The sequence below is a fragment of the Cuculus canorus genome, chromosome 14, assembly GCF_017976375.1.
Source record: "Cuculus canorus isolate bCucCan1 chromosome 14, bCucCan1.pri, whole genome shotgun sequence".
In the NCBI taxonomy this organism is placed as follows: Eukaryota; Metazoa; Chordata; class Aves; order Cuculiformes; family Cuculidae; genus Cuculus; species Cuculus canorus.
The window spans coordinates 18,692,753-18,715,984 of record NC_071414.1 but is presented as its reverse complement, the minus strand read 5'-3'; the positions used below and the strand labels follow the sequence as shown (position 1 = coordinate 18,715,984).

The window sequence follows — 23,232 nt, the reverse complement described above, 5'->3', positions numbered from 1 at the left end:
AAGACTCCTGATGCTCCAGAGCAGCTGTGGAGTTTGAGCACGCTGCAGTCATGGTCAGTAGGCAGGTGGTGGCTATGGAGTCTCCTCCTGCGTGTTCCACTTTGCTACGGTTGAGCTGGTGACCAGGTGGTCTGTACCTGTAATTGCCAGTAGCAAGCTCGGATTGGTTCTGTTCAGAAGGTGATAAGACTTGTGCTTCGTGTGAACTTTAAACCTTGTTAAAGGAATGAGTGAAGCGACAGTGAACCAAGGCAGCTGTTTCCCAGTGATCTTCCAGGGAGCGTGTGAAGTGTTGCTGCTCTAGGATTACTTTTCCTATCCTTGCTTACAATTACTGTTCCTGAAAAACTGGTTTTTCATTTTAATGGCAGCTGTGACAGCTCAGAGTGAAACCAGAAATTGTGGTGGAGTCCTGGAATTCTTTATTGGAACTTATTTCCTGTAGTATATACCTTTCCCCATGCTGTGGGGTCATGCACTCAGTTTAATCATAATTTAACTAAAAGTTTTCAGTGATTAATTGAAATTCACGTATGTAATATAGCATTTTTTCTAAAACCTTATTTGCTACTGAGTTTTCTGAATCTAAACGGGGAATTTCAGGGACTTCTTGGGTAGTAAAACTGTGTTTTACAGAACTGTTAATGTGAGCTAAAAGGCAAACCCAGTGACCTGTTACTGACCTTGCAATAAGAACTCCTTGGAGATATTAGAACAGTGAAGAAGGGTGAGAAGAGGGTGTGGAACGAGGTGGGAGAGAACTGCAAGTACACTTGGTGTTCAGAAAAGTTGCCGAATAGAAGAAAAATAAGTTTCTTTTCTGCTTTTGTTCTCCAAAAATGCAAAGGGTGGAGGCAGTCAAGATGTGTAGGTGTTAAATTCCTTACAGACACAGCATTAAAGCCTGAGATACCATGCTGAATGAAAGTAATCATAAAAAAAAATAATACATTTTCAAAGAAAATAGTGAATGCTATACCAAAACTTACTTCATATAAGCTTTGCAGAGGAGTTTTCCTCTCATGTCTATTTTGACAAAACTGATTCTTGTGTCCCTCTGTGTAGGGAGAGACTGGGTATCAGTTTATAGTGCAGATAAGAATAAGAAAACAATACTCTCATATATGCTGTTGGAGGAGAAACCGGGCTGAAAGTGCTCAGATGTTGCTCACTGGTGCCCAGGTGCTGCTCCTGAGGAGGGGAATGAAATGCTTCTCTAAGCATCCCCGGCTGTTTCAGGTATAGATGACCTGCTGCTGGTATTTACCTTGTGACTGTGCTTCTCCCTCTATCACAAGAGTGCAAAGAGCTGGTAATCTTCAGATGGAAAAGAATCTCTGGCATTAAAAGGTGGCTTGCGATGGTCCTGTCAATGGCAAAGAAGCTGCACGGTTCAGAGGACCGTGCGTTCTGGATAAACTTCCAGTTTGCAGGATTTCTCCTCTCTCCCCCAAGCACATGCAAAGATCAGTTTTCACTGAGCAGTGTTTTGGAGAACAGATCTGTAAGGGATGTCCAAGTGCTGATGTCCTTTCTTGTAAGATGCCCATTGTTGCCGTAAAATAGCTTTGCTTGTGTCGGTATTGCCAGACAAGCTGTTTCTAAAAGGAGAAGGTCTTCGTATTCCAGTGACCTCAGGCTTAAAATACAGAGGGTTTTCCTTTGTTTAATGAAACTGTGATACACCCTTCTTCCTCTTGTGATGATTTCAGTATTTTGGAAATAACCTTAGTTCGGGGAAGCACACACAGATTATTTAGCCGTCTGCATCTGGTTTCTCTAGGTTCCCTAGCTCTGCTAATTATTGGTTACCTTTTAGCATGTCAAGAGAGTCTAGCGAATTCCTGCCAAATAGAACAAAAATAAGTGCCTTATGGGATTTTCTCTTTGTAATCTTTTTGTGCTTGATTAAAACGTTGACATTTAAGCCATCCGTCCTCTGTAGACTGATTAAAACTGAGCCTCAAATGTTGGTCCTTTTCGTCTGGAGGAAAAGAATTCTTATGGTCTGGTGTTGTGTTGTAGGCACTACATTTTGTTGTTTTGGCCAAATATGAGTTCCAGAGCTGTTGTAATTGTTTTCACCTTGACAATTTGCATTTGAAAGAGCTGGAGAATGAGGTCTGAGTTTTTAAGCTGTTTTGTCTGTTTAGCATTAAAAGGTGATGGGATCTCAGTGTTGATGCTGGGAGGTTTTGGCACAAAGGGTTCTGCTTGTTGGTGGCCGCTAGATATTGTGGATTGTCTAGAGAAGATATTCTACCTAGAAGTGATTTACTTTACCCTGTGTTCATGGAGTTCTGTGGAACATTATCCAGCCTACAGTAGGTTGCGTTGGTTTGGATAAGTAGAAGTAGCGTTTCTGACTCCTGCAGAAGGAGTTTCTGTTCCTGTTTCCCATTTGAAGTAAGAAGGAAACTGACAGTCCTATGTTAGAGCACTGACCTCCTCTCAGAAATGTTTGTTTCTGTTTGTGTTGAATAGTAATGCCTCCTTCAGCAAACTCTTCCATGGGTGCTCTTATATGTGATTTAGCTGCTCCGTGGAGTCTTCACGATGTGCTGGTACATCCAAACTGACGGGCAGCAGTGAAGGGGCACGATCTAGCTGGTGGGATCATTGGGAAAAGTCTCTTAGCATGTGTGTCGGTGCTAGCTGGCCATGTCAGCCTGGCTCCCGTGCCACTGGGGTGCACTTCTGAGTGGGGTTTCCAGCTTAGGAGAGGAACTGTGCTTTGTTTTGTTCCCTCCTGTAGCCATTAGCTGAAAGAAGGGGGTTAAGGAGTATAGCAGACTTGTAGCTAAGAGATCCTGCCTAACCAGAGTTGATCACAACCCTGTTTTTAAGGGCACCCCTTGTACTTAGTTTCCATCCTTCAAATCCAGCAAATCCGGCTATGTAGAGTTCAGAAGTGTTTGAGCTCGGTGTTTAGAATCTTGAAGAGCAATGTTGCTTTGGGTTTTTTTTTCCTCCCAAGCTCTAGTCAAACACTTTTAATGTGTTTTTATCTGAAATACTCATATAGTTCTCACAGTTATGAATGCTAACGTAGTAATGTGAGAAGCTTCAGATAACAGGTCTTGACTCTCCCTGGCACTGTAGAGCTCACCTAGCAAATGCTGCACGGGGCTCACTGCTGGAATGAGAGGCTGATAGGCTCTGAGTGCACTGCTTTTCAAGAAAACACAGCAGAGATGTCTTAATTTCCAGTAGTCTTGTGTAAAATGTCTGAACTGCAGTACCAGACCCTTCTGTTTCGCTGGGGGGAGGTAAGCTGGGGTCTAGAATATGTGTTCTCCATCTCTGTAGTCACCAGCCCGACTGTCCAGAGATGGTGGTGGTGTGATCTTTTATTGCAGGATTCTGCTGCCGGGCCCAGCCTTTGCCTTTCATTGCTCTGTACGGATCTTCTCCTTTAATGTGAGCTGATGAGTCAGAAGTCTGTCTTAATTTAATGCATTGCATTTCTGTTTATAAACCTGACTTTGATACTCAGATTAAGTTTAGGATTAGGTGGTTTTTTTCATCTTCAGTGAGTGATGGTAGTCATGCTTTCTGAAAGCAAAGTCGTCTTTTCAGATGAGACACTGCTTTGTTTAAAGACGGGTTTGTTATACCTCTGTAGAGGCTGCGGTTGAATAACACTAGCAGCGTGAGGTGTTGGAGGAATCCCTGGTGTGTTGCGTTACAAATTGGTGTGGATCATGGTTTCGTAGGAATGAGAGAATGGAGATTGGTTTGTTTTGGGTTTGTATTCAAAGATAATTACAGCCTTTAAAGTTTTTGGTCTCTTTAAGGATGGAATGGCTGGTTGGAGTAGAAGAGGTTTCCATATCCTCTCACGTACAACCCAACCGAAGCAGCCCATGTCTCGTGTGTAATCAGTTAGTACCCGTTTGATTTTAGTATGGAGGTGGAGAAGGTGTTTGCTCAGCATTTTGCCCGTAGTTCCGTGGATGTTAGTCATGAAGCTTGTTGTGCTTTGGGAAGTTGGGTGCGTGGTGAGTAGGCTGCAGGATCTGGAGCTCGAAATTCCTGAGGAACTGTATGTCATGGTTGATTCAGTTCCTGACAGTGCAGTCATTGTTTGTTCATCCTAATGTTGAAGCTGTTAATTTTCTTAATTGGAATTATTCCCTTTGTAACATTATGCATCAATAATCGATTCTAATTACTACGGAAATGCACAGATATCTCTGCCTCTGATATTTGTTGATTCAGTTTCAAACTTGAAACCTTTTAACCTAGAAACGCGAATGTGTATACATAGAATATAACTCCTTGGTTTGGGTCCATAAGCTTCTTTATGGTCTATGGCACAGATATTGTTGAGAAATACAAAAGTAGATGTTAAAGCAGAGGCAGAGTGTCAGTTTTTAGAGACTTACTCTGGTGGCTTGCATTTGAAGGTAGCAGTAGGGTAAATCTGGCTTACTTCTTTGCTGCAAATGAAGATGCTGAGAGCTTCGGTGTGCATGTTTCTGTTTGCTGAGGAATATATGAACATTTGCAATATATATCTATATATATACACACACATATGAAGGCATGTTTGCATTTCTCAGCATGTGAGAAGGTATTGTAGTCGTTGTGGCAGTACCAGAATTTAATAGTGGGAATCTGCGTTGAGTTAATTTACCAGGGAGATGGCCTGTTGTGAACGACAGTAACTCTCCTGGATTGCTCTGTTGCTTAGTGCCAGGATACAGGAGGAATTACTGGTAAACATGTTGCTGTTGTCCCCTACAGGAATTTCTTCGTAGTTCATAATGGCATTATTAGGGGAATAAAATAGCTGGAGATTCATTTATTTTTTCCTCTACTGATTTTGTTAAAAAAGGCTGTGGGAGAGCTTTACTTTTGTGTGGTATTTTACTCCCCCATGATAATCTCATTCTTATGTTTTTTTTTCTAATGTGCCGGCGCATTGTCGTCAATGTTGAATGAAAACACAGAATATTTTAGCTGGAAGCAGTGTGCTGACTGTAATATTTTACTGATGCACCAAAACATTTTGAGGCAGTTCGTAGAGCTGTATCCCTCTCCATTACCTGGATACAAAGTGGGTGACTTAAATTACAATATTGGTAGGAGATCTCATTTTGTCTTCCCTGTTGTTTATTAAGCTGGATGTAATTTCCTGAGAGACGTGATCTTTGCTTGATTGAATTCACGAAGAAAGATGCAATTATATATTGCAAAATCATAAATGTGCCATTACAGAAATAACAATATTCTTATCTGTTTGTATGATTAATACGGTGGAGACAAACTGCGCTGCAGTGTTAACTCTGCTGGTCTCTGCTCCAGATAGCTGCCGAACAGGAGCTGTAGTTCTGGGACCTTGACAGCAGCGTGCGCTCGCTGCAGAGCGGTGTTGGGCAGACCACGATGGAAGTGGCTGGGGAAATTCTCACCATGGAGTGTGTTTGTGAGTTAAACAAGAAACAGCAGTTGCTTAGTGCTTTTTTTGAGTGAGGAAGCGGGCCGTAATGTTATTTTTTTTGGAGTTGCACATCTTCCTGCCTTTGTACGTATGTGTTATTATTAGCTATCTATCTGCCTGCATGTCTATCGTCTCTCTATCTTGTTGTGGTACTTGACTCATTTTTCTTTGCTACCGCTGTGGGACCAGATTGCATTCCCTCCCTGCCTTCCCGCAACACCTGCCCTAGAGCTAATCCCTTAGAACAGGAGCTTGCTTGGAGTTAACAGGATTATCTTTTGGTAAAAAAAGTACTTTGCATCCCCATTAAGAGCTTTAATGCGAGAGAGAGGAAAGAGAACTGAGAGAAGTCTCTACAGTGAGAGCAAAGTCATATCAGGGTAAGGAGCTCAGACGTTCAACGAGACTGAGTTCATACAGACGTACCCCAATTTGTCATTACCAATAAACACTGGTATGACCTTTGAATTTCATCCTCTGCCTCCTCTCTCCTCATTCTCAGGTTTCTCTGCCAAATTTCTTAATTAATAAGAATCTGCCTTTTTCCTTAGCATTTCAGTGTTCAGATCTTCCCTACCACAATTACTTGTTTTTCTCAAAAGGAAATTTCATTTGTTGGTCCTTTCTTGCCTACTTCTCCTAAAAGAGAGGGAAGTTCCTTTGTGAATCAGGCAAGCTAACATTTTTGGAGTTAGGACAAAAAAGGTCTAACCAAAATACTGCTTTTGATGGGTGCTTGTCCTGGAAGAGGGAGATGGTTAATCTTGACCAGCTGTCTGTGGCTCGACCTGCAAATCGTTGGTTGAACTGGAAGCCTGAAATTGCCCATTTTGCTTGTGGATTTTGGGTGGCTTTTCAAGAGCCTGGGTAAGGAGGCTGCTTTTTACCATCTTTGATCTCTTACTGAAAAATGTTTGGGGTAAAATCCTGCTCTTTAATAGGTGTAAGCATTGAGATTAATTTTGGACACTGAGAGCTTCCCATCCTATTGACGTCTAGCTGCTCACTGTTTTCAAGGCAGCTTTTGGTTTTCTGTTTTCAGCACATAAGTCTGAAAGATATTTTGAAACTAAGTAATGACTGTCTGGGAAATTTATGGTAATGTTTTACTTTAAGATACTTTTTTATAGCTTTACTTTTGTTCTGAACCATAAGGGCTGAACCGTGCTTCGGATATTCAAAACTCTCCAGAAGCCGCTGGCTTTGAAGCGATGACATTTGATGTTCCCATCTCTCCAGTCCAGGGCCCTTGGTATTTCACTCTGCAAAATCAGCTTTTCCAAAGGAAGTTTTTTTCCTCTGGCGAAGTCAAGGTTCCAGAAATGCTGACTCGGTGTGATGAAACAGCAACAAAAATAATATAACATTTCCCCTCCCTCATTCCTTTAAATGTTTTGCTTTCTACCAAAGTCTTATATCAATACAGCGCAGGGTTCTTTGGTGGAAGGTGTTTATCTGTGTGGGGTGTGGGGAGCTACTGGTGAATAGAGAACCTTTTTGTTTTATTTTCATATAGAAATACTTTCTTTTTTTTTTTTTTATTATTTTCAGAAGTATGCTGCTGAATGGAGGAACTTTCAGTAGAGAAATAAACTATATCAGTGGTTCTAGGGCCCTGTTCTTTAAGATCTGCCTCTTTCAGATTTCTCTGAGGATACTCCTCTACGTAGGACTGGAAGGTGACTTGTAAGCCTGTGCCTGTTGGTTCTGTGTGCATGTTATAAGGAAATAATATGTAAGGAAACTATGTGCCCCACTGAGAGACTTGCTGCTTTTGCAGCAAAAAAAGAAATGAAAAATCCAAGTGTGCAAATGTTGCTTCTGACAGTCTGCAAAAACAGAAGCCAGATTTCAGTTTCCTCTTTGTGGCTATACTGTTATTAACTGATGTTGATGCTGCCAGTTGAGATTGCTTCCTCGATTTACAAAAGAGTGAAATGAATTCCCTTTTTATTGCTTTTGTCTTATATAAAGATACTATAATAACTAGACTGACATTTCCCCATTTGGAAGAAACGATATCTGTCATCTTTGTGGGCAAATGTGGAGTTTAGAGTTCGGGCAATAGTTCCGGGCCGTGGTCATAATGTGGTCCATTGCTGTCTGATGGACACAGGCACCAGGAGGCTGCGGACGTATGAAAGACTAATGCTAAAAAATGGAGTTCTTGATCATTTGGAGTCGTTCAGATGCATTAATCCTGTGTTAAAGATTTGTAATAAAAGAATTACGATTTTTAGCAAGGTGCTAGGAAACTCAGCAATGTTTCAAAATGCTCAAAATGCCTGGAGGGAGTAGACTGAAAATTGAGGCCAGAAAACTGTCACCCGTAACCATAGACGGAAAAATTTCTTATGGAGAATATGCTGTTTTTTCTGAATGATAGAATATGGCTCTGAAGTGGCTGAACCAGTTTGTTTTATACAAATCGTACTGGGTGCAGGCTCAGGCAGTGATTTGAAATCATGCAGGAGTTCGCTGCTAGCATGTTTTATGAGACGTACTTCTTGAACTGGTGTATTTCTTGCATGACATGATGACACTTCATTCCCTATGAGTGCTGCTTACTCTGTGTCACTCTCTGCAAGGTGTTTTGTTCAAGTCTTTTGAGAACATTTTCATTCATCTGACTGACTAATTCACTTATTCTCCTCCATAATTGTGCCTCAATGCTTGTATTTAAATATTATTTTTTTAAGAAGGACTTGAGAATACTTTAAAGGTAATGATTACCTGGAGCACCTGTGCTATGAGGACAGGCTGGGGCAGTTGGGGTTGTTCATCCTGCAGAAGAGGAGGCTTCAAGGAGACCTTAGAGCATCTTCCAGTACTGAAAGGGGCTGCAGGAAAGCTGAGGAGGGGCTTCTTAGAAGGGCATGTAGTGATAGGATGAGGGGGAATGGCTTTAAATTGGAAGGGGGAAGATTTAGATGAGATATTAGGAAGAAATTCTTCACTGTGAGGGAAGTGAAATACTGGAACAGGCTGTCCAGAGAAGTTGTGGCTGCCCCATCCCTGGAGGTGTTCAAGGCCAGGTTGAATGGGGCTTTGAGCAGCCTGGTCCAGTGGAGGTGTCCCTGCCCATGGCAGAGAGTTGGAACTGGATTGGCTGAAAGGTCCCTTTCAGCCCAAACCATTCTGTGGTTACTCTAGCTGTGCTGTCTGGCTCAGTGAAGAGTCCTGTGCTGTTGCTTTTCTGCATCACTTGCACTTCTAATGAAAACCAGAAGCTTATGCCACTGAACAGGGGGAGTAAATAATTAAGATGAATGAGTTGTTTTCTGGTTCATCTCCTAATCTTCCTTGTAGTTGAGGGACCCGTACGCTCTGCCACGCGTGTGTAAGTGTAGTCGCTCTGGGGCGGTGGACGGTGCGGGTCAGGCTCCGGGGAGCCGACTGTGTCTCTTCTGGCTTCGGGTGCAGGGGTTGGGCTGCTTGAACCTGCCTCGCTGAGCCTGGTGAGTTTGCCCTGTAGATATCCGAGTATGGAAACTGTGCATCAAAGAGCTTGAGCATGGTTCTGTGTTTTTATTCCTGGTATTACATTATCAGGAAAGAATTTGGGAGTACTATTTTTACAATTGGCCTTAAACGGGGAGTAAAGGAAACGGCATGGATTCCAGCCTTCGATGAAGTAACAGGAAGGGAAGCAATGAAAACCATAAACTGTGCTGAGTAACATTTCCCCTGCTACACCCCTTGAAGGGTGACAGAGTCTTTATTGAGACTAATAAAGGCGCATTCAGTCGGTATAAGGAGCCTGCTGAATCACTGTGAAGCGAGGGACGGCAGCGGGCTGGAGCACTGCTTACACAACCTGTTCTCCGTGCTCCGAGGATTGCTGCTGTTTGCTTCACTGAGATCTCGGCGCTTCGAATAATGAATTTAATACAGAGAATTTCAGCCACTGTCCAAGAGCACATTAAAACCCTCACTGATACCATGTGATGCTTCATTCTGCTGAAGTTTCCCAGCCTTGTTTCCTGCTTGGCGCCTTCTGATCAGGGCATGGAAGAGGAACCAGCTCTGTAATGAACAAATAGAGAGGTTGTGGCAGCTTTCAACCACGCCGCTTCCTCCCCTGGAAGATTTTGTTCCTTGTATTCTTTTTCAATGTCAGTGGAATTTGAGAAGCTCCTAGCATATGGTTTAACTGTTGTTTCAAAGGCAGAAATGTACATCTGTATGTTTTAAAGTGTATAATCTGTAATATAGTTGAATCTGTAGCAGAGCTTTAGACGATGATAGCGTTTTTGTTTGCTCTCAAGTGTATAAAATATACATCCTGGAAACTGCCTTGTCTTAAAAAGCGTGAATGCAAACGCCTGTCAACCATCCCTTGTGCTTCCGCAAGGAGGAGGTTCTTGTGTGTGAACCAGGGAATCCTGGGTGCCTTGGCAGCCCGTGTGGGTTGGGTGTGGGGAGCCTCCAGTGAGCCAAGCATATGTTCTTACAGCAGGAATTTAATGTGTTTGGGGTGGAATTGAGAGACAGGTTTTGCGTAGCTTTTTGGGACAGGTTTGCATGTGAGAGCAATCTGTCTGGAACCTGCTGACACAGCTGTTTCTTCTGGTTGGCTTTGAAGTGCTGGTGCTGCTGTGCAAGTTTCTGCTCCATTCCCCGAGCAAAACTCTGGACTGACTGAATGATGCCTGCTGGTCTGCATGCTCCGAGACCCCTCACTTAAGGTTCACTGTGGATCTAGAGCATCTATGAAGTCCGAACCCATCAGGATTTGGGAGCTGAAAGTTGTCTACTGGATGGTGGAGCAGCCGTCCTGTGGTCAGCGCAGCGCGGCCGTGGCTGGATGCAGCTCCTTGGGGATCGTGCTGCCTTTCCCCTGTCATAGAAGACAAAGCACATAGTGCACCGGGAGTTTAGGGAATTTATGGTTTCCTCTATGCAGTCACTGAGCATGTCTCTTTGTGACATTTATCAGCATTTGAAACTGTGAGGTCATTTTGGAACAAATTGCTCTATTTTCCTTAGAAGTAGAACAAATTTCCTTCTTGGCTTTTTAAAATAATTGTTTGTTACTGGAACACCTGGCTGGAGTCACGTCAAGTAAAGCATTGGTTTTTCATTTTATGTTTATCAAGAGCAGATTTGCTCTTGGTGCAATCACTTCATCCTCATTCCAGAGCATCACGCTGCTTTTGGCCACTTCTAGCACTGCAGGCGAATTTGTCTTGGATCTTATTGCCGAGTTGGAGCATGTGAATGTGGTTCACGTGGATTACAGTTGTACTGGCTGGATTTGTTGTTTGTCTGGAAAACTTAGTATTCAGAACCCCATACTCGAGACCACCCTTGTTCCATTGGAGCCTTAATTCTAAGCTGTGTGAAGGTTCTTCCAGGGTTAAAGGGGAAAGATGGGGGAGCAAAGGGTGAAGCAGGAGGAGATGGTATAAACACAAACATTGCTTATCAGCTCAGGTGATGGGGAGGCAAGGATAAACCCCTTATTGAGGGTGGGCATTAAATCGTTAAAAGATAAATAAGCTTCAGAGGTGGCTGTGTAAATCACTTTAGCTTTAGGACACTGGTAATCTGTGCTTCAACAAGTGTCATGGGTTAATATAAGGGTACCCGGGCTGCTCTATTGCCACTGCTGGTGCAGAGGTGGCCGCAGGGGGAGAGGATCGCTCCCAGCAGGGCTTTGTGTTTCTGCACATGTGCTTGTTCGATGAAAATCTGGATGCTCCTGTATTTTAATAACGATGCTGATAACAAAACCAAGGATGATCACCACTTCCCTGTCAGTTTTGAGATCTGATCATATTCTCATGATGACTTTTTCTGGCTGGTGTTTTATTTGTTGCTTTATCTTTAAAAGTTATACCTTGGCAACTAGGAAATTGATCGTTTACCATCTTCATAAAAATACTGAAGTAGCAAATTACTTTCAAATAAAAACGTTTTGGGCTAAATGAGCAATGGCAGTAGTTTCCATTCATGTAATGATTTTTTAGTTGATTTTACTGGTGCTGCTTTTATTTTCCCTTGTCCTACAGTTGTGGCACCCTGTGGTGATTATGTGAGTTAGCATCTGGCAGGGAAAAGAAGTGCTCCCTTATTCCAGTGGCTCACTTCATAGGATGCTGGGATGAGGATGTTACCATGGAAGAAAGCTGATTTGTTCAGCATTATGATGTTACTAAAATCTCCATGGTTTTGCCCTGCCTTTGGTTTAGCAGCTGGTTAAGGTTTTTGTCGGAAGGATGCGTGTGTCGGGGATGATAACGGTGGCTGCTGACTGGAGCTGGGCGCTGCTGGCCGCGCTCTCCTTGTGGCCGGGTTTGCTGATAACAGTGCCGTCTGCAGAGCAATCCCTTGATTTCTGCCCTTCTGCTTCAACGTGCACTATTTTATACAGTGTGCTCTTTCACGTGAAGAATGTGAAGAAGTAGATGTTCTCAGCTTTTCAGATATAGCAGTTGAGAACACCTCTGCTTGCGAACTCGGAGCCGTGGGAACTGGAGGCAAAGTAAACATGCTGTCCTGGGCAGCTTCGTGCAGGAGCACTGCGGTTCCAGTGTGCATATTTTGGCTTTCTGTAGCATAGAAAACCTCCTTCCTAGCAACTCTTGCCTACTTTCATCTACTCTTTTCCCAATTTCCCTCCTTCCCTTGGCTCACTGGAGTTGCATTTTTAGGTAGCTGGATAGAAAATGTGAGGTAATTTCCCTTAAATACCCCAGGCAGGGTACTTTTCTGTCAAAGACTGAAGTGTGTATGTGGCCATACCATTTCAAGGTAGATACTGTGCTTTAGTGTCAGTTGGTATTTCAATTCTGAAAATAAAATGATTTTATTTTGTAATCTTTGACCTTGGTCCCTGGTTTAGAGCACATGGAGGGATTTTTTTTTTTTTTCCATCGGTAATCATGTTTTGGTTTGATTTTGGCAGAAAGACGTACATAAAGAGATTGTAGGGATGGGTATGGAAAGGGTCTGTAACTTTTCAGCCAGTACTTTGTGTTCTGCTGTTGTAGCACCGATCGTTGCCCTTTGGCATCAGCCCTTATAGCCCTTCCTTTCCAGAGGGGGCTGCCCGTGAAAGTAATCTCTGCCCTTTGTACTGTGGTTATGTGTTTGTCTGCTGTTCATAACTGGTGTGGCGATGAAATCTGTTTATAAAAATAACAGCTTTTAATCGTGTTTTCACTCTTCTGAAGCTTGAATGGGAGAAATGAAGGCTTTCCTCTCTGCTGGGGGGTTGCTGGGGTGCACGGTGTTGGCAGGCTGGCGGGGTCTGCCCCTCACCGGCTGCTCGTGCTGTCAGTTATTTTCCTCGCCTGCAAAAATAAAAGCCAAGCCTCTAAATGGAGCCTCTCAAACATAATTTCAATGCTATTGTGTTTATTCGTAAATGAGGTGGGAGTAATGGAGAAAACTTTGCAAAGTACGACTTTTTTTTTTCCATGTTATTGGAAAAACTGGTCTAGATTAGCTGTGCATAACCTCCCTTATTAGACTTGGAAGTGGCACGTGAGGGACAGGAGGAATTTCACCTGGCTGGCTGTAAAGAATCTGTTTCAACAAACGAAAGGTAATGCTGTCTGGCTGAAGTTCAGTGCCTCCTGCTCTGAGGAGGGAATGGGAAGCTTTGCCTCCCCCTTCTTCTGCACTGTGCTCCAGCTCAGCTCTTCGCTCTTCTGCTGCACATCTCAACAGCCAAAGTCTGAGTTGAGGGATGCTTTCCAGGCACGAATCCCTTTAAGCAAATGTTTATCTCTTTAATTTACCAACTGTTTATTCAGCAAGCTCCTAAATAAGTGGGGTGGGTCAGTGCGGTAATCCTGCTCGGTCCATCTGGCTGCAGGTGGAGCGCGGGAGGCAGCCCTTGCTGAATTAACCTGCTGAGGGCCCTGGGGCTGCTTAGAGGACCTCATTGCACTCTGCAGCTCCTGGAAAGGAGGTTGTAGGGAGGTGGGTGGTGGTCCCTTCTCCCAGTTATAGGGATAGGATGAGAGGAAATAGCCTCAAGTTGTGCCAGGAGAGGTTTAAATTGGATATTAGAAAATATTTCTGTATTGAAAGAGTGGTGAAGCACTTGCAGAGGCTGCCCAGGACAGTGAGGGAGTCGCCATCCCTACAAGGGTTCAAAAACCGTGTGGCCCTGGCACTTGGGGACATGGCTTAGGTCATCATGGTGGGCTTGGACTGGTGGTTGGACTTGATGATCTTGGAGGTCTTTTCCAACCTTTATGATACTATGATCGGTCTCAACTGAATTATGTAGAAGAACATTGAAAAATGTGGGAAAGCATGCATAGGTGCAGTAAGTTATAAAGAGTGAAAAATGTAGCTTTAACTGTCCAAATACTGACCCCCAGCTGCCTGGTAGCCCAGCTTCAGCAGGAGCTGAGGGCATCTGCTGCTTACTCACCCTTTACCTGCCTGCCTGGCCCAGCGGAGAGAGACCTCCAGGTGGAGGAGGGATAGTGTGGAACACAGGGGAATTATTTCAGTTGTTCCATAAATTCTTTAACCACTGAGATACTACACAGAGGATGTTGTTGCTGCATTCCTGTGCCTAACGTTCTGTGGTGGTGAAGTCAAGGCAGTTCTCCGCTCCGAAAGTGGGGGAGCTCGGTAACTGAGCTGGTCCGATACCTCGGATGACCCTCCGGCTGCCAAGTAGCCATTTCTTACATGCTTTGTTGTTTGTTTGATCGCTACAGGCGAGTGGAGTGTTTAGAGTCTGATTCATAGCTGGTTCTCCTGGGTGTCTTACTGAGAACATCAAATTTGTGGCAATTCACAGCTGGAGGATTTAAATGAGATTGGACTGTGTGAAACGGGTGCTTTATAAACGTGTTATGTATTCAGGCCTTCTGTTTAATTTTCATGGGTTTTGGTAATGACATTTAAAAAAAAAATCAGAGTTTTATTGGTTTTACATGGCCTGCAATTACGTGTGACCTTTCGTTTGGTCTAGCGGTCCATATCCGTTAGATTTCTAAACATTAACTATTAAGCCAAAGAACTTTTCTAAAGTAAATCCATTGTAAATTCTGAGGCGAGCGTTCATATTGATTTATCTTTTGTAAACACTGTATAAATGCAGCATTTGGAAATTCAGAACATATTTTCCAAGGCCAAGCCGGAGAGGCTGCCGTGTGGTGTATAATGATTTTGTTGTGCGTGTGTTTAATGCTAACAGCCCACCTGTTCGGGACAGCAAATTCGAGGATGAATAGCGCTAGTGAGCTTTTCCCCAGCATGTGGCCGGCACACCAGCCCGGGTATTTTTGTGACTGAAGAGGATCCTGTGTAGGGAGAAGTTTAAACAGCTGTATCTCCTAATTACAGCCTCCCTTTAAAGTCCTGTTTGTAAAGCGAAATCCTCTTCATGTTTTAACACTGTTGCTCCTGTGGTGGCTGATGGATGGCACTGATGTGATGCTGAGTTTTGGGAGCAGGAGTTGAGCTGCGAATCTAAAATATACTGTTTTTCTCTGCCAGAAAGTGTTTTGGAGTAACTTCTATTGGTGCTCTCCAGTCAAGGTCTGGACTGAGTTTGAGAGGCAGTGGGACGGAGCGGCGTTTGTCGCAGGGCTACCAGCTAGATCTGAGAAGGATGTGAAATAGCTTTTCCTTTGTCTTCCTTTCTGCTGTGAAAAGGTGCTGTGGTTCTCTGCACTGCATATAGGGCTGGACTGCGTGGGTTAGCGGTTCTCAAGGATTCTTTGCTATTAGCAAAGTGATTTTGCAAAATTTCTTCTTTAATGAGGTGTTCTAAGGTTTTGACAGTTTTTGAGCTCGGATGAACAGGACTGCCCTGTTTGGCTTATTCCTCATGTTGCTGCTGTATCCATTCCTGTAAATAATATTTACAGTGTTTATGCATCAGCTGGACTTTTGCTTCTTTCCCTCCCACTGCCCCAGCACAGACAGGGTTCTGCCTGTGTCCTGACCTGTTACTAACTGCGGCTTTCTCTCCAGAGTGATGTCTCCCAAGTCTGCGTGGCTCACTGTGGAAGGTAATGCTGATGTGATCAGATGCTGTGAATGAAGTTGCTCATGTCTTTTTTTTTTTTTTTTCCTTTTTTTTTTCTTTTTAGGACTTAAACACGATCTATTCTTTTCTTCATGGGCTGGACATCCTCTCACATTTCAGGGAGCACCAGCTAAGGTAAATTACTGTGGGATTTTATAGGTGTTGCACTGGTGTCTGCGGCTGCTCTTGTGGAAATGAGCAAAGCTTTTGTCTGCCTGGACTTGGAGGTGGCAGAACGTCGGCCAAGTCCATTGCTGAGCTCAGTCATTGCAATAACTTGGTGTGGAATCTAAACTAATTAGCTGCGCAAAGGACAAAGGCAGAGCTTACTCCCACTTGTCTGCAACAGACCATGTAGACAGTGCCCTGTGACTCTAGATCACAAAAGCTTTTTAATGCTTCAGACATTCGGATGATCTCAGAATGCATAAAGTAGAAGGCCAACAAAGCACAAAAAGTGCATTGGAAGTATTTTAGTTCCTTCAGTTCTGTTGCTATGGGTAATTCCTATGTGTGGGAGTGATTTAAACACTTAGAGAACATGCTGTATATTATCTGTTTGGATAATGAGGAACACCATAATAATTTGAATTTTATGGTTAAGAACATCCTTTGTTTAGAACAAAAAAATAGCTGAATTTTAGGTATTAGAGCCTTAAAGTGACTCTACTGAAATGTGGTGATTAATACCTTATGAACTTCAGGGATTAAAATTGAAATTAAACTTTTCTTCTTTCTGCAGAATAATGTCATCCAGTGCCCGCTATGAGAGGTACAAGGGCAACCAAGTCCTCTTTTGGTAAGTGCGTATTGCCTGTTGGAGTGTTTCAGTAGAAGTGTAAACAAACCCGCTGTTGTACACTGTAATCGCTTGCTTTTTTGCTAAGTGTGAATATTAGACGTTAGAATGTTTAAGCTTGGCCAGACTGGTTAAAAGCTTAGACAGGAGGTTGTTGTAACAGCAGAACAGTGTTGACATCTGAGAGGTGCCCGTGGGTTATGGGCACAGCTCCCAGGGGCAGCAGAGGGGTCTGGGCACACGCCAGGTCTGTTCCAGAGTGGCGCCTCAGTAGGTGGCACTCTTCCCCTGGAGCTGGCTCTGCAGCGCTGTGGTTGCTTTGCAGGAGCATCCTGAGGATTGACAGAGCTCAAACGCTCTCTCTCCTTTCACTCTAAATTGCTAAAATTAGTATTTTAGCTCAGAGCTCTGTTTGGGTTCTTGCTAGGATACAAATACGCTATTTTCCCCCTGTATTTTAGCGTTGCTTGTGGTGTATTTATCCTCTCGCAGCCAGTTGTAGCCTTCTGTGGTGGGTACATCTCCCAGTACACCCAAGTCTTGCCGAGATGCCGTCTCCTAGTTCATGTGGTGGGTACGTGTGATGTGGACCTGTTCCAGTAGATGAGGATGGTGATGTTAGGTTGTGGCTGGGAAGTGTTGGTGCAGCAGGGCTTTAAGAAGAGGCAGAACACAATAAATTCCATGCGGACCTGCCGCTCTGGGCTGTAGAATGAAATATTGGCAGATCCATGTCCATTTGTCTTGGGTTGAGTGACGGAGCAGGAAGCACTACATATGCCTGTGATAAAAGTGCAAAGGTGCAGGACTGCAAAGCAGGAGTCGCGTATTTTAACCGTAACACTTGACAGGTCGGTGTAGTATTACTGTCCATGTTGAATTGCTAATCAACTTCATCACAAAATAAAAACAGTCCAGTATTGGTGGTTCCATGTACGCTTTCACTGGAACGAAATATTTTTACTGAAAATTGATAATTTACTTTATTAAAGTGGATTTTTTAAGTTGACTTACCTGTTAAATTATAAGGTATAAGAAACATTCTGGATGTAGGTGTTTTTAAAACGTGAATTCTTGGTAGTGTTCAGTGCATGTTCTTGGGTTTCCAGTCCACATATCAAATTGGTGAAGTGGTAGATCACTATTTTACTACAATGATTTTTAGATAATATATTCTGGGGTTGCTGTAAGAAAAAAATGGACATTGATGATTTCATTTCTTACAGCTCAGAAACTATTGCAAGATGCTGGTATATACTGCTTTCTGGGTCTGTGCTCATGAAGGATTCCATGTTTTTACCACCTTGCAGGTATGTAAAGATGTTGCTATTATTTAAGGTGAGGCAAGACCGCTTTTTCTACTGAATGCTTTCTTATATGTTGTTGTTAGTGTAATTTTTTCATAATGGTAAAATGATTTTTTCATTTTTTTTAAATTTCAAAGTGGAAGAAATGTCCTGCTGATTTCATTTAAACTCCCTTTCACTTTTCCCACACTTTGAAATTTCTCTGTGAAATACTGCACTTCCTGGTTTTTAAATCTTGTTTGGCCTTTTGTGTTTATAAGATAATTTCTAGTTAGCTTGTTAACTTGGGGGCTCTTTTAAATAATTCCTGTTGTGTAGCTGTTTGTATGGAGTTCCCCATCTCAGGAAACATGACTGTAGATCACACAGCTTCTACCATTTGGTTGAAGGCTGTATTTAATGGCATATATGATTTTTTTATGCGAAGCAAGAAAATATAGGCCAGCAGCATCGGGTACAGAGCGCGTATGACAGCAGTCTGTTGAAGCACAGTGAACATTCTGACATGCTTTAGCTGAAGCATGGTGTTTGACTTGAGCCGGACCTTGCTGTGCTGTAATGCTCTGCTTGACCCTGTATATCACTCAGAAGTTCTACTTCACCCTCTCTTGAAGCTGCGTGTTACTTGTTTGTATTCAAGCTGCACTTTGAGCTAGGCAGGAGTGGTTTTCCAAATAAATAAATACACATTTAGCCTTGCCTTTGTGCCCAGTTTGGATAGTTTTTGTTCAGATTAAGAGTGCTTGCTGCCCGTTACCAAGTGAAAAGAAGGCTTTCCCTCTGCCTGGGGGTTCTGTGATGGATCCCATGTTCTATAGGCAGTGGGCATTGGCTCACTCCGGCAGCAACTGCTGCCTTTATGCTTGCCACCATGGTCTCTCCTGCTCCTGTGCTGCCAGGCTGGGGTGGACTGCTTCCCTTCTTGCCATAACACAGCAACGTGGATCAATTTGTATGCAAGCCGTAATTCAAAAATTGGCATAAAAATTGGAGGATTAGAACTTGCATCCAGGTACGATAAACCTAGTCAATATTCTGACACTGATGATTGTGATGAGAAAAGTCTTGTGAGATTTTTAAGGTACGAAGCAGAGCAGCTGGTAGTATGAGTCACAACGATGGCATAACCTTGATTACCCTATTGCCTGGGGAATGGGTTTGTCAATAGATTTGGCATCATAGGAAGAGAATTTGCTTTTCACATGAAAGCGATGGCTGGAACAAAAGAACAGGATTGACGGATTTTGTGGAAGGAAAATCATGTCAGCAAGTTAAAGAGTTTTTGTGTTAACCTTGCTTGTTAATCAAGATAATTCATGTGAACAGGATATTTGAAGGAGATTACTCACAGCAAGATTAGCCATAGGAAATACATCAAGAGCCTGGAGGAACTTTTGAAGCCAATTATGTGGATGACAGCCTCCTACAGTTATGAGAATTGAACCTTGAAGGCAAAAAACCAACGTCTTGAAACATTCAAGATGTAGTCTTACTGAAAACCAACACTTCTTTTATTCTGAGCCCGTCCAAGAAATTCTTGAACAGCCCTTCCAAAACCTCGCAAGTGGAGAAAATTGGTATCGCTGTCCGATTGAGGTAGTGCCTCTCTTGGCTCAAAACACTTTATCCAAAGGAGACTCGTTGCGCTGTGGGATCTCTTCATGAGAGTTGTAGATGGCTCAATGACTCTTTTTCTCCTTGGGTAAAAGGAGAAGATGCAAATGCTTGGATCAAGAAAAATGGAAGAGGAACTCCAGTTTTGCATTATCAACAGCGGTTGTGTTGAAATCTTGAGCTTGTTTTGTACTACGATAATATTTGTGAATAACAACAATATTTTAATGTATTTTGAAAAGCACAGATAATTCTGTGCTTTTACAGCACAGTCAGTGTTGGTAAATAAGAGTTCAGGGATCAAGATTTGCAATTTGCATAACTTAAATTTCTTGGCTTTTTAGAAATATTTGAATTTTGATGCATGCAACTTTGTTTTCAAATGTATTTATACTTCAAATATATCCTATGAAGCCAGATCAGTTGCTGCTAAAACTTGTAGTGCTGTTTTCTGCAAACTCTCATAGATTTGTGCCATTCACTGAAAAAGCAAACGGGCGGCTTGGAGCTCCTGCATTCCCAGCTTTTGCCAGTAAAAGGTATACTGGCATCTTTCTCCACTGGTCCTCCCGTCCAGGTATTTCCTTAAATACTGCTTTGTGCTTTGAGTGTACCTCTGCTGTATTCAAGCTCTGTCCCAGTGCTCTTTGGCCTCTGCTCTTCGTCTTTTTTCTTGTCTCCATCCCCATCTCTGCTGGCAGTAGTGTGGAATATTGCTTTTCCTCTGTCAGCTGTGGAGGGCTGGATATGGATGTCCCCTCTGCTGCTGGCGTACAGACCAGCTTGCAGTCGCTGGTCGGTTCTGAATTGTGATGCTGGTTGAAACCACTGAAATTTAGTTCTCTTGCTGTTTTCGTGACTGTAAGAATTGCAGAGTTCTCAGACAAAACTCCATCCATGGAGTTTTGTCTTCAGGTGCTTCAGGCTTCAGAGCACTCTGCAGCTGAGCGTTGTGGTCCCGTTCAATCCAAACCGTTCCATGAGTCTGTGATTTTTCTGCTGCCAAGAAGACACCTTTAGGCTTACATCCCTGTGCTTATCAAAGCCGGATGGATTCCATACTCGCTGCCTGATAAGAAGCGGTGGTTTCTTAGTGCCTCTGTGGCTCCCGATGAGGTGCTGCTTTCTCTGGGGATTTCTGTAAGTGGTGGCTGTAACTTGTAGCGTTGCCTGAGAGCCAGTAAGTAAACACGCACTGTAATCCCCCTCGGGAGTGCTACCAGTGAATGTATTTTGTAAAATTAATTGATTCGGATATGATTGTTCCTATTGAAATTCTTCTGGCAGTGCCAGTGCTGTGATGAAAATACTTTGAGGAAGAAGGGAGCGTGGATGAGAAGAGGCTTTGCACCAATGTGTCCTGGTCTCCCAGGGCGTGGCTCCTTCTACTGGAGGTGCTGCCCTTGAGAAGGTGTTGTGAACTTAGAGCATGTGGTTTGTTTATATCTAAAATACTATTTTACTAAGATGGTCTAAACTGGACTGGAGTAGCTGCAGGGCTTCACAGAAAGTGGTAGGTAAAATACAGGCTTCCTCAAAGCATCGTTGTCTTCAGAGTATGAAGTAATTAGCATAGACATCCTGAGCTTGCAGCCTGCAAAGCGAGTAGCACGTTATGCAGCCTCCAGAATTACAACTCCAATTACAACTTTCAGCAGGCTTGAGAGATAAACCTGCTAAATGTTGTTGTTATTGAGAGCTAATGCAAAAATGGATTTTGATGATTGAGCATTAATTGAAATCAGTATTTTGTGCTCAGCCACGTGGTTTCAGGTTTCCTTTAAACCATTTTCTGATGGAGTTAAGTGTTCCAATATTTTTATAATCAATTTACTTTGAAACACTCAGGACTTGCACAGCACCCAGCAACTCAAACCCTGCTACCTGCATGTGTTGCAACTTCTGGGCTGTGCTTGCCTAACTTTGTTTGCCATCTCCTTCCTCAGTTTTGTGAGCAGAGATTGTTGGGGCGTCTCGGCACTTTGCAGGAGTACCCACGGGGACACTCCCCAGCAGCCCAGTTCAGATGATGGTCTGAGAAAAATCTACAGAAACTAAACCTCCATGCAGATACCTAGAAGACTGAGTTATTCCCATGAGGATTTTAGTATCCATTACACTCGTATGGCACGACTGCAGTGCAAGTGGGGCAGATTCCACGTCTCTGAGTGCAGTCAGCGTGGCTGTGCTCCTGCCCAGTGTGCAGCTATGCAGGTTTTCCCCTCTTTGTTACTTCCCAGGGATTACAAGGAATTTAAGTGTAAAACTACATTTTTAGAGTGTTTGGATTGAGGTTTAATAACGCAAGCGGCAGTTCCAAACCATTTGTGATGTACTCGTGCATTATTTCGGTGGTAACTGGGTGGAGTTGATCTTGGATCTGCACAGCAGGTACGTTGCAGTAGATGTCCTGGATGTTTGCTGGAACAACTGCTTTGGGCTCTTTGAGGAGAGGAAAAATGAAATGCTTGTAAGCCCTGACTTGTGAAAAAAACAAGTGAACAGCGTGTCTGTTCCTTAAGCATCTGGTTTCTTCCAGGCCAAGTTGTGCACTTGCATGCAAAATGGTTTTGCACTGGAGAAATCTGGCCAGGTTACTGGACGCGTGGGGTCACGGGCTTCACTTTGCAGTGACAAAAAGTACAATTTGTCTTCATCTTTATGTTCCTAAAAGTCCTATGTGTAATACAGTGCCGAGTCGTGCTGCAGAGTTACCTGCAGTTGTTGGTAAAACCATTGATACCAACTTCTGTAGCCAGGATAATGTTATGATTTAACAGTTCTTGGAAAATCCAGAATAAATTGTGACATTTCTGACATCGCATCATTGGAAGCTTTGATGCGAGAAATATCTGAAAATATTGTTTCAGGATGTAGTAGAATATTGTAAATTTGAAGATGTCTGCTAATTAGTGTTCAAACAAATAATAAGGCTTTCAGTCTCGGTCTCCATCTGTTTGTAGGCTGAAAGCTCTGCAGCACAGGCTGTGTTTTTACCTTTAAAGTTGTACTGCATTTTGAGTATTGCATAATGAGAAACCATCAGTAAGGAGTAACTTCAGCTTGTTGATATCAAGAAATTCTCAAGTTAAATGTGATTGCTGTTCCTTAAATTTGTCAGTCTTGAAATTCCAGATGTATTTGAGGTTGCGTAACAGCTGGATAGTGAGCGTTTTTAACATTTGTGTTTACAGAGCTCTAAATGTTTGCTTACATCTTATTTAAAGAGTTATTTATTATGTTAAAAATATCTTAGAGTCTCTTATAGGTAGTTTGCTTTGCTCCAGTGCCTTAAAGAATTTTTCAAGCCTTCTTTTTATGCTGTTAGGTGACAGTAAAATGCCCATGTTTTGGGGAGTGGGCATGAGTTCCAGTTTGCAAACTGGAATGTTCTCAGATAGCAAAGGCAGCCTTCAGGGAACAATTCTGACCCGTCCCGTGCGGCGGTCAAGCCGTGCATGTACTCGGGTACTTGCACGCTTAAGATTTTGGAGTTCAGCTCTGCATTTGGGGAGGGTTTTCCCTGTATTAGCAAATCATGTGGAAAAGGGCTGGATGAACCGGGTGAAACGGCTGATCCCGTGCCCTGAGCACCCATTGGGGTGGGAGTCTGACACCATTACAGTTCTACATTCCTTTCTCACTTGATGTAATTGCTTAAGTATTTTTAATTATGAATAGCAGTGAATCAGGAGGAAAACAAGGTTTCTTGCAAATGAAGCGTCCATAAATCCAGGGTAAACAAAGCAGCCTTTCGTATGAGGAAGACATTTTTTCCCATGACAGTGTTGCAAGCCAGTGAGCGTCTGGAAATTAATGACGTAGATGTAATAGAGAAATATTAAGTGACAGCGTATGATAGAATTATAAATAGAAAAAGCATAATTTAGCTTATAGTACTGACTTTTCTGGGCTCCCGACAGTGGGAAGCTATGGACTAATGGTGTTAAATTTAAGACCCTGTTAAAATATGTGTGATTAAATATGCAGATCAAGCAAAATTGTAGCTGTTGGATTGTTTATAACTTTATGGTTATGCTTTTTTAGTATGTCATTTGCC

The 23,232-nt window shown here is 42.9% G+C and overlaps 1 protein-coding gene across 6 annotated transcripts in view; it reads left to right on the top strand.

Moving 5' to 3' along the window:
- The window catches only part of RAPGEF6 (Rap guanine nucleotide exchange factor 6), a 123,542-nt gene that overhangs the window by 10,570 nt on the left and 89,740 nt on the right, over nt 1-23,232 (top strand). For all 6 annotated transcript variants that reach the window (XM_054079422.1, XM_054079425.1, XM_054079423.1 and 3 more), the window contains exons 2-4: nt 15,517-15,587; nt 16,195-16,251; nt 17,478-17,561. In XM_054079422.1, coding sequence (XP_053935397.1) covers nt 15,517-15,587; nt 16,195-16,251; nt 17,478-17,561 — 212 coding nt within the window. The remainder of the gene's footprint in view (nt 1-15,516; nt 15,588-16,194; nt 16,252-17,477; nt 17,562-23,232) is intronic.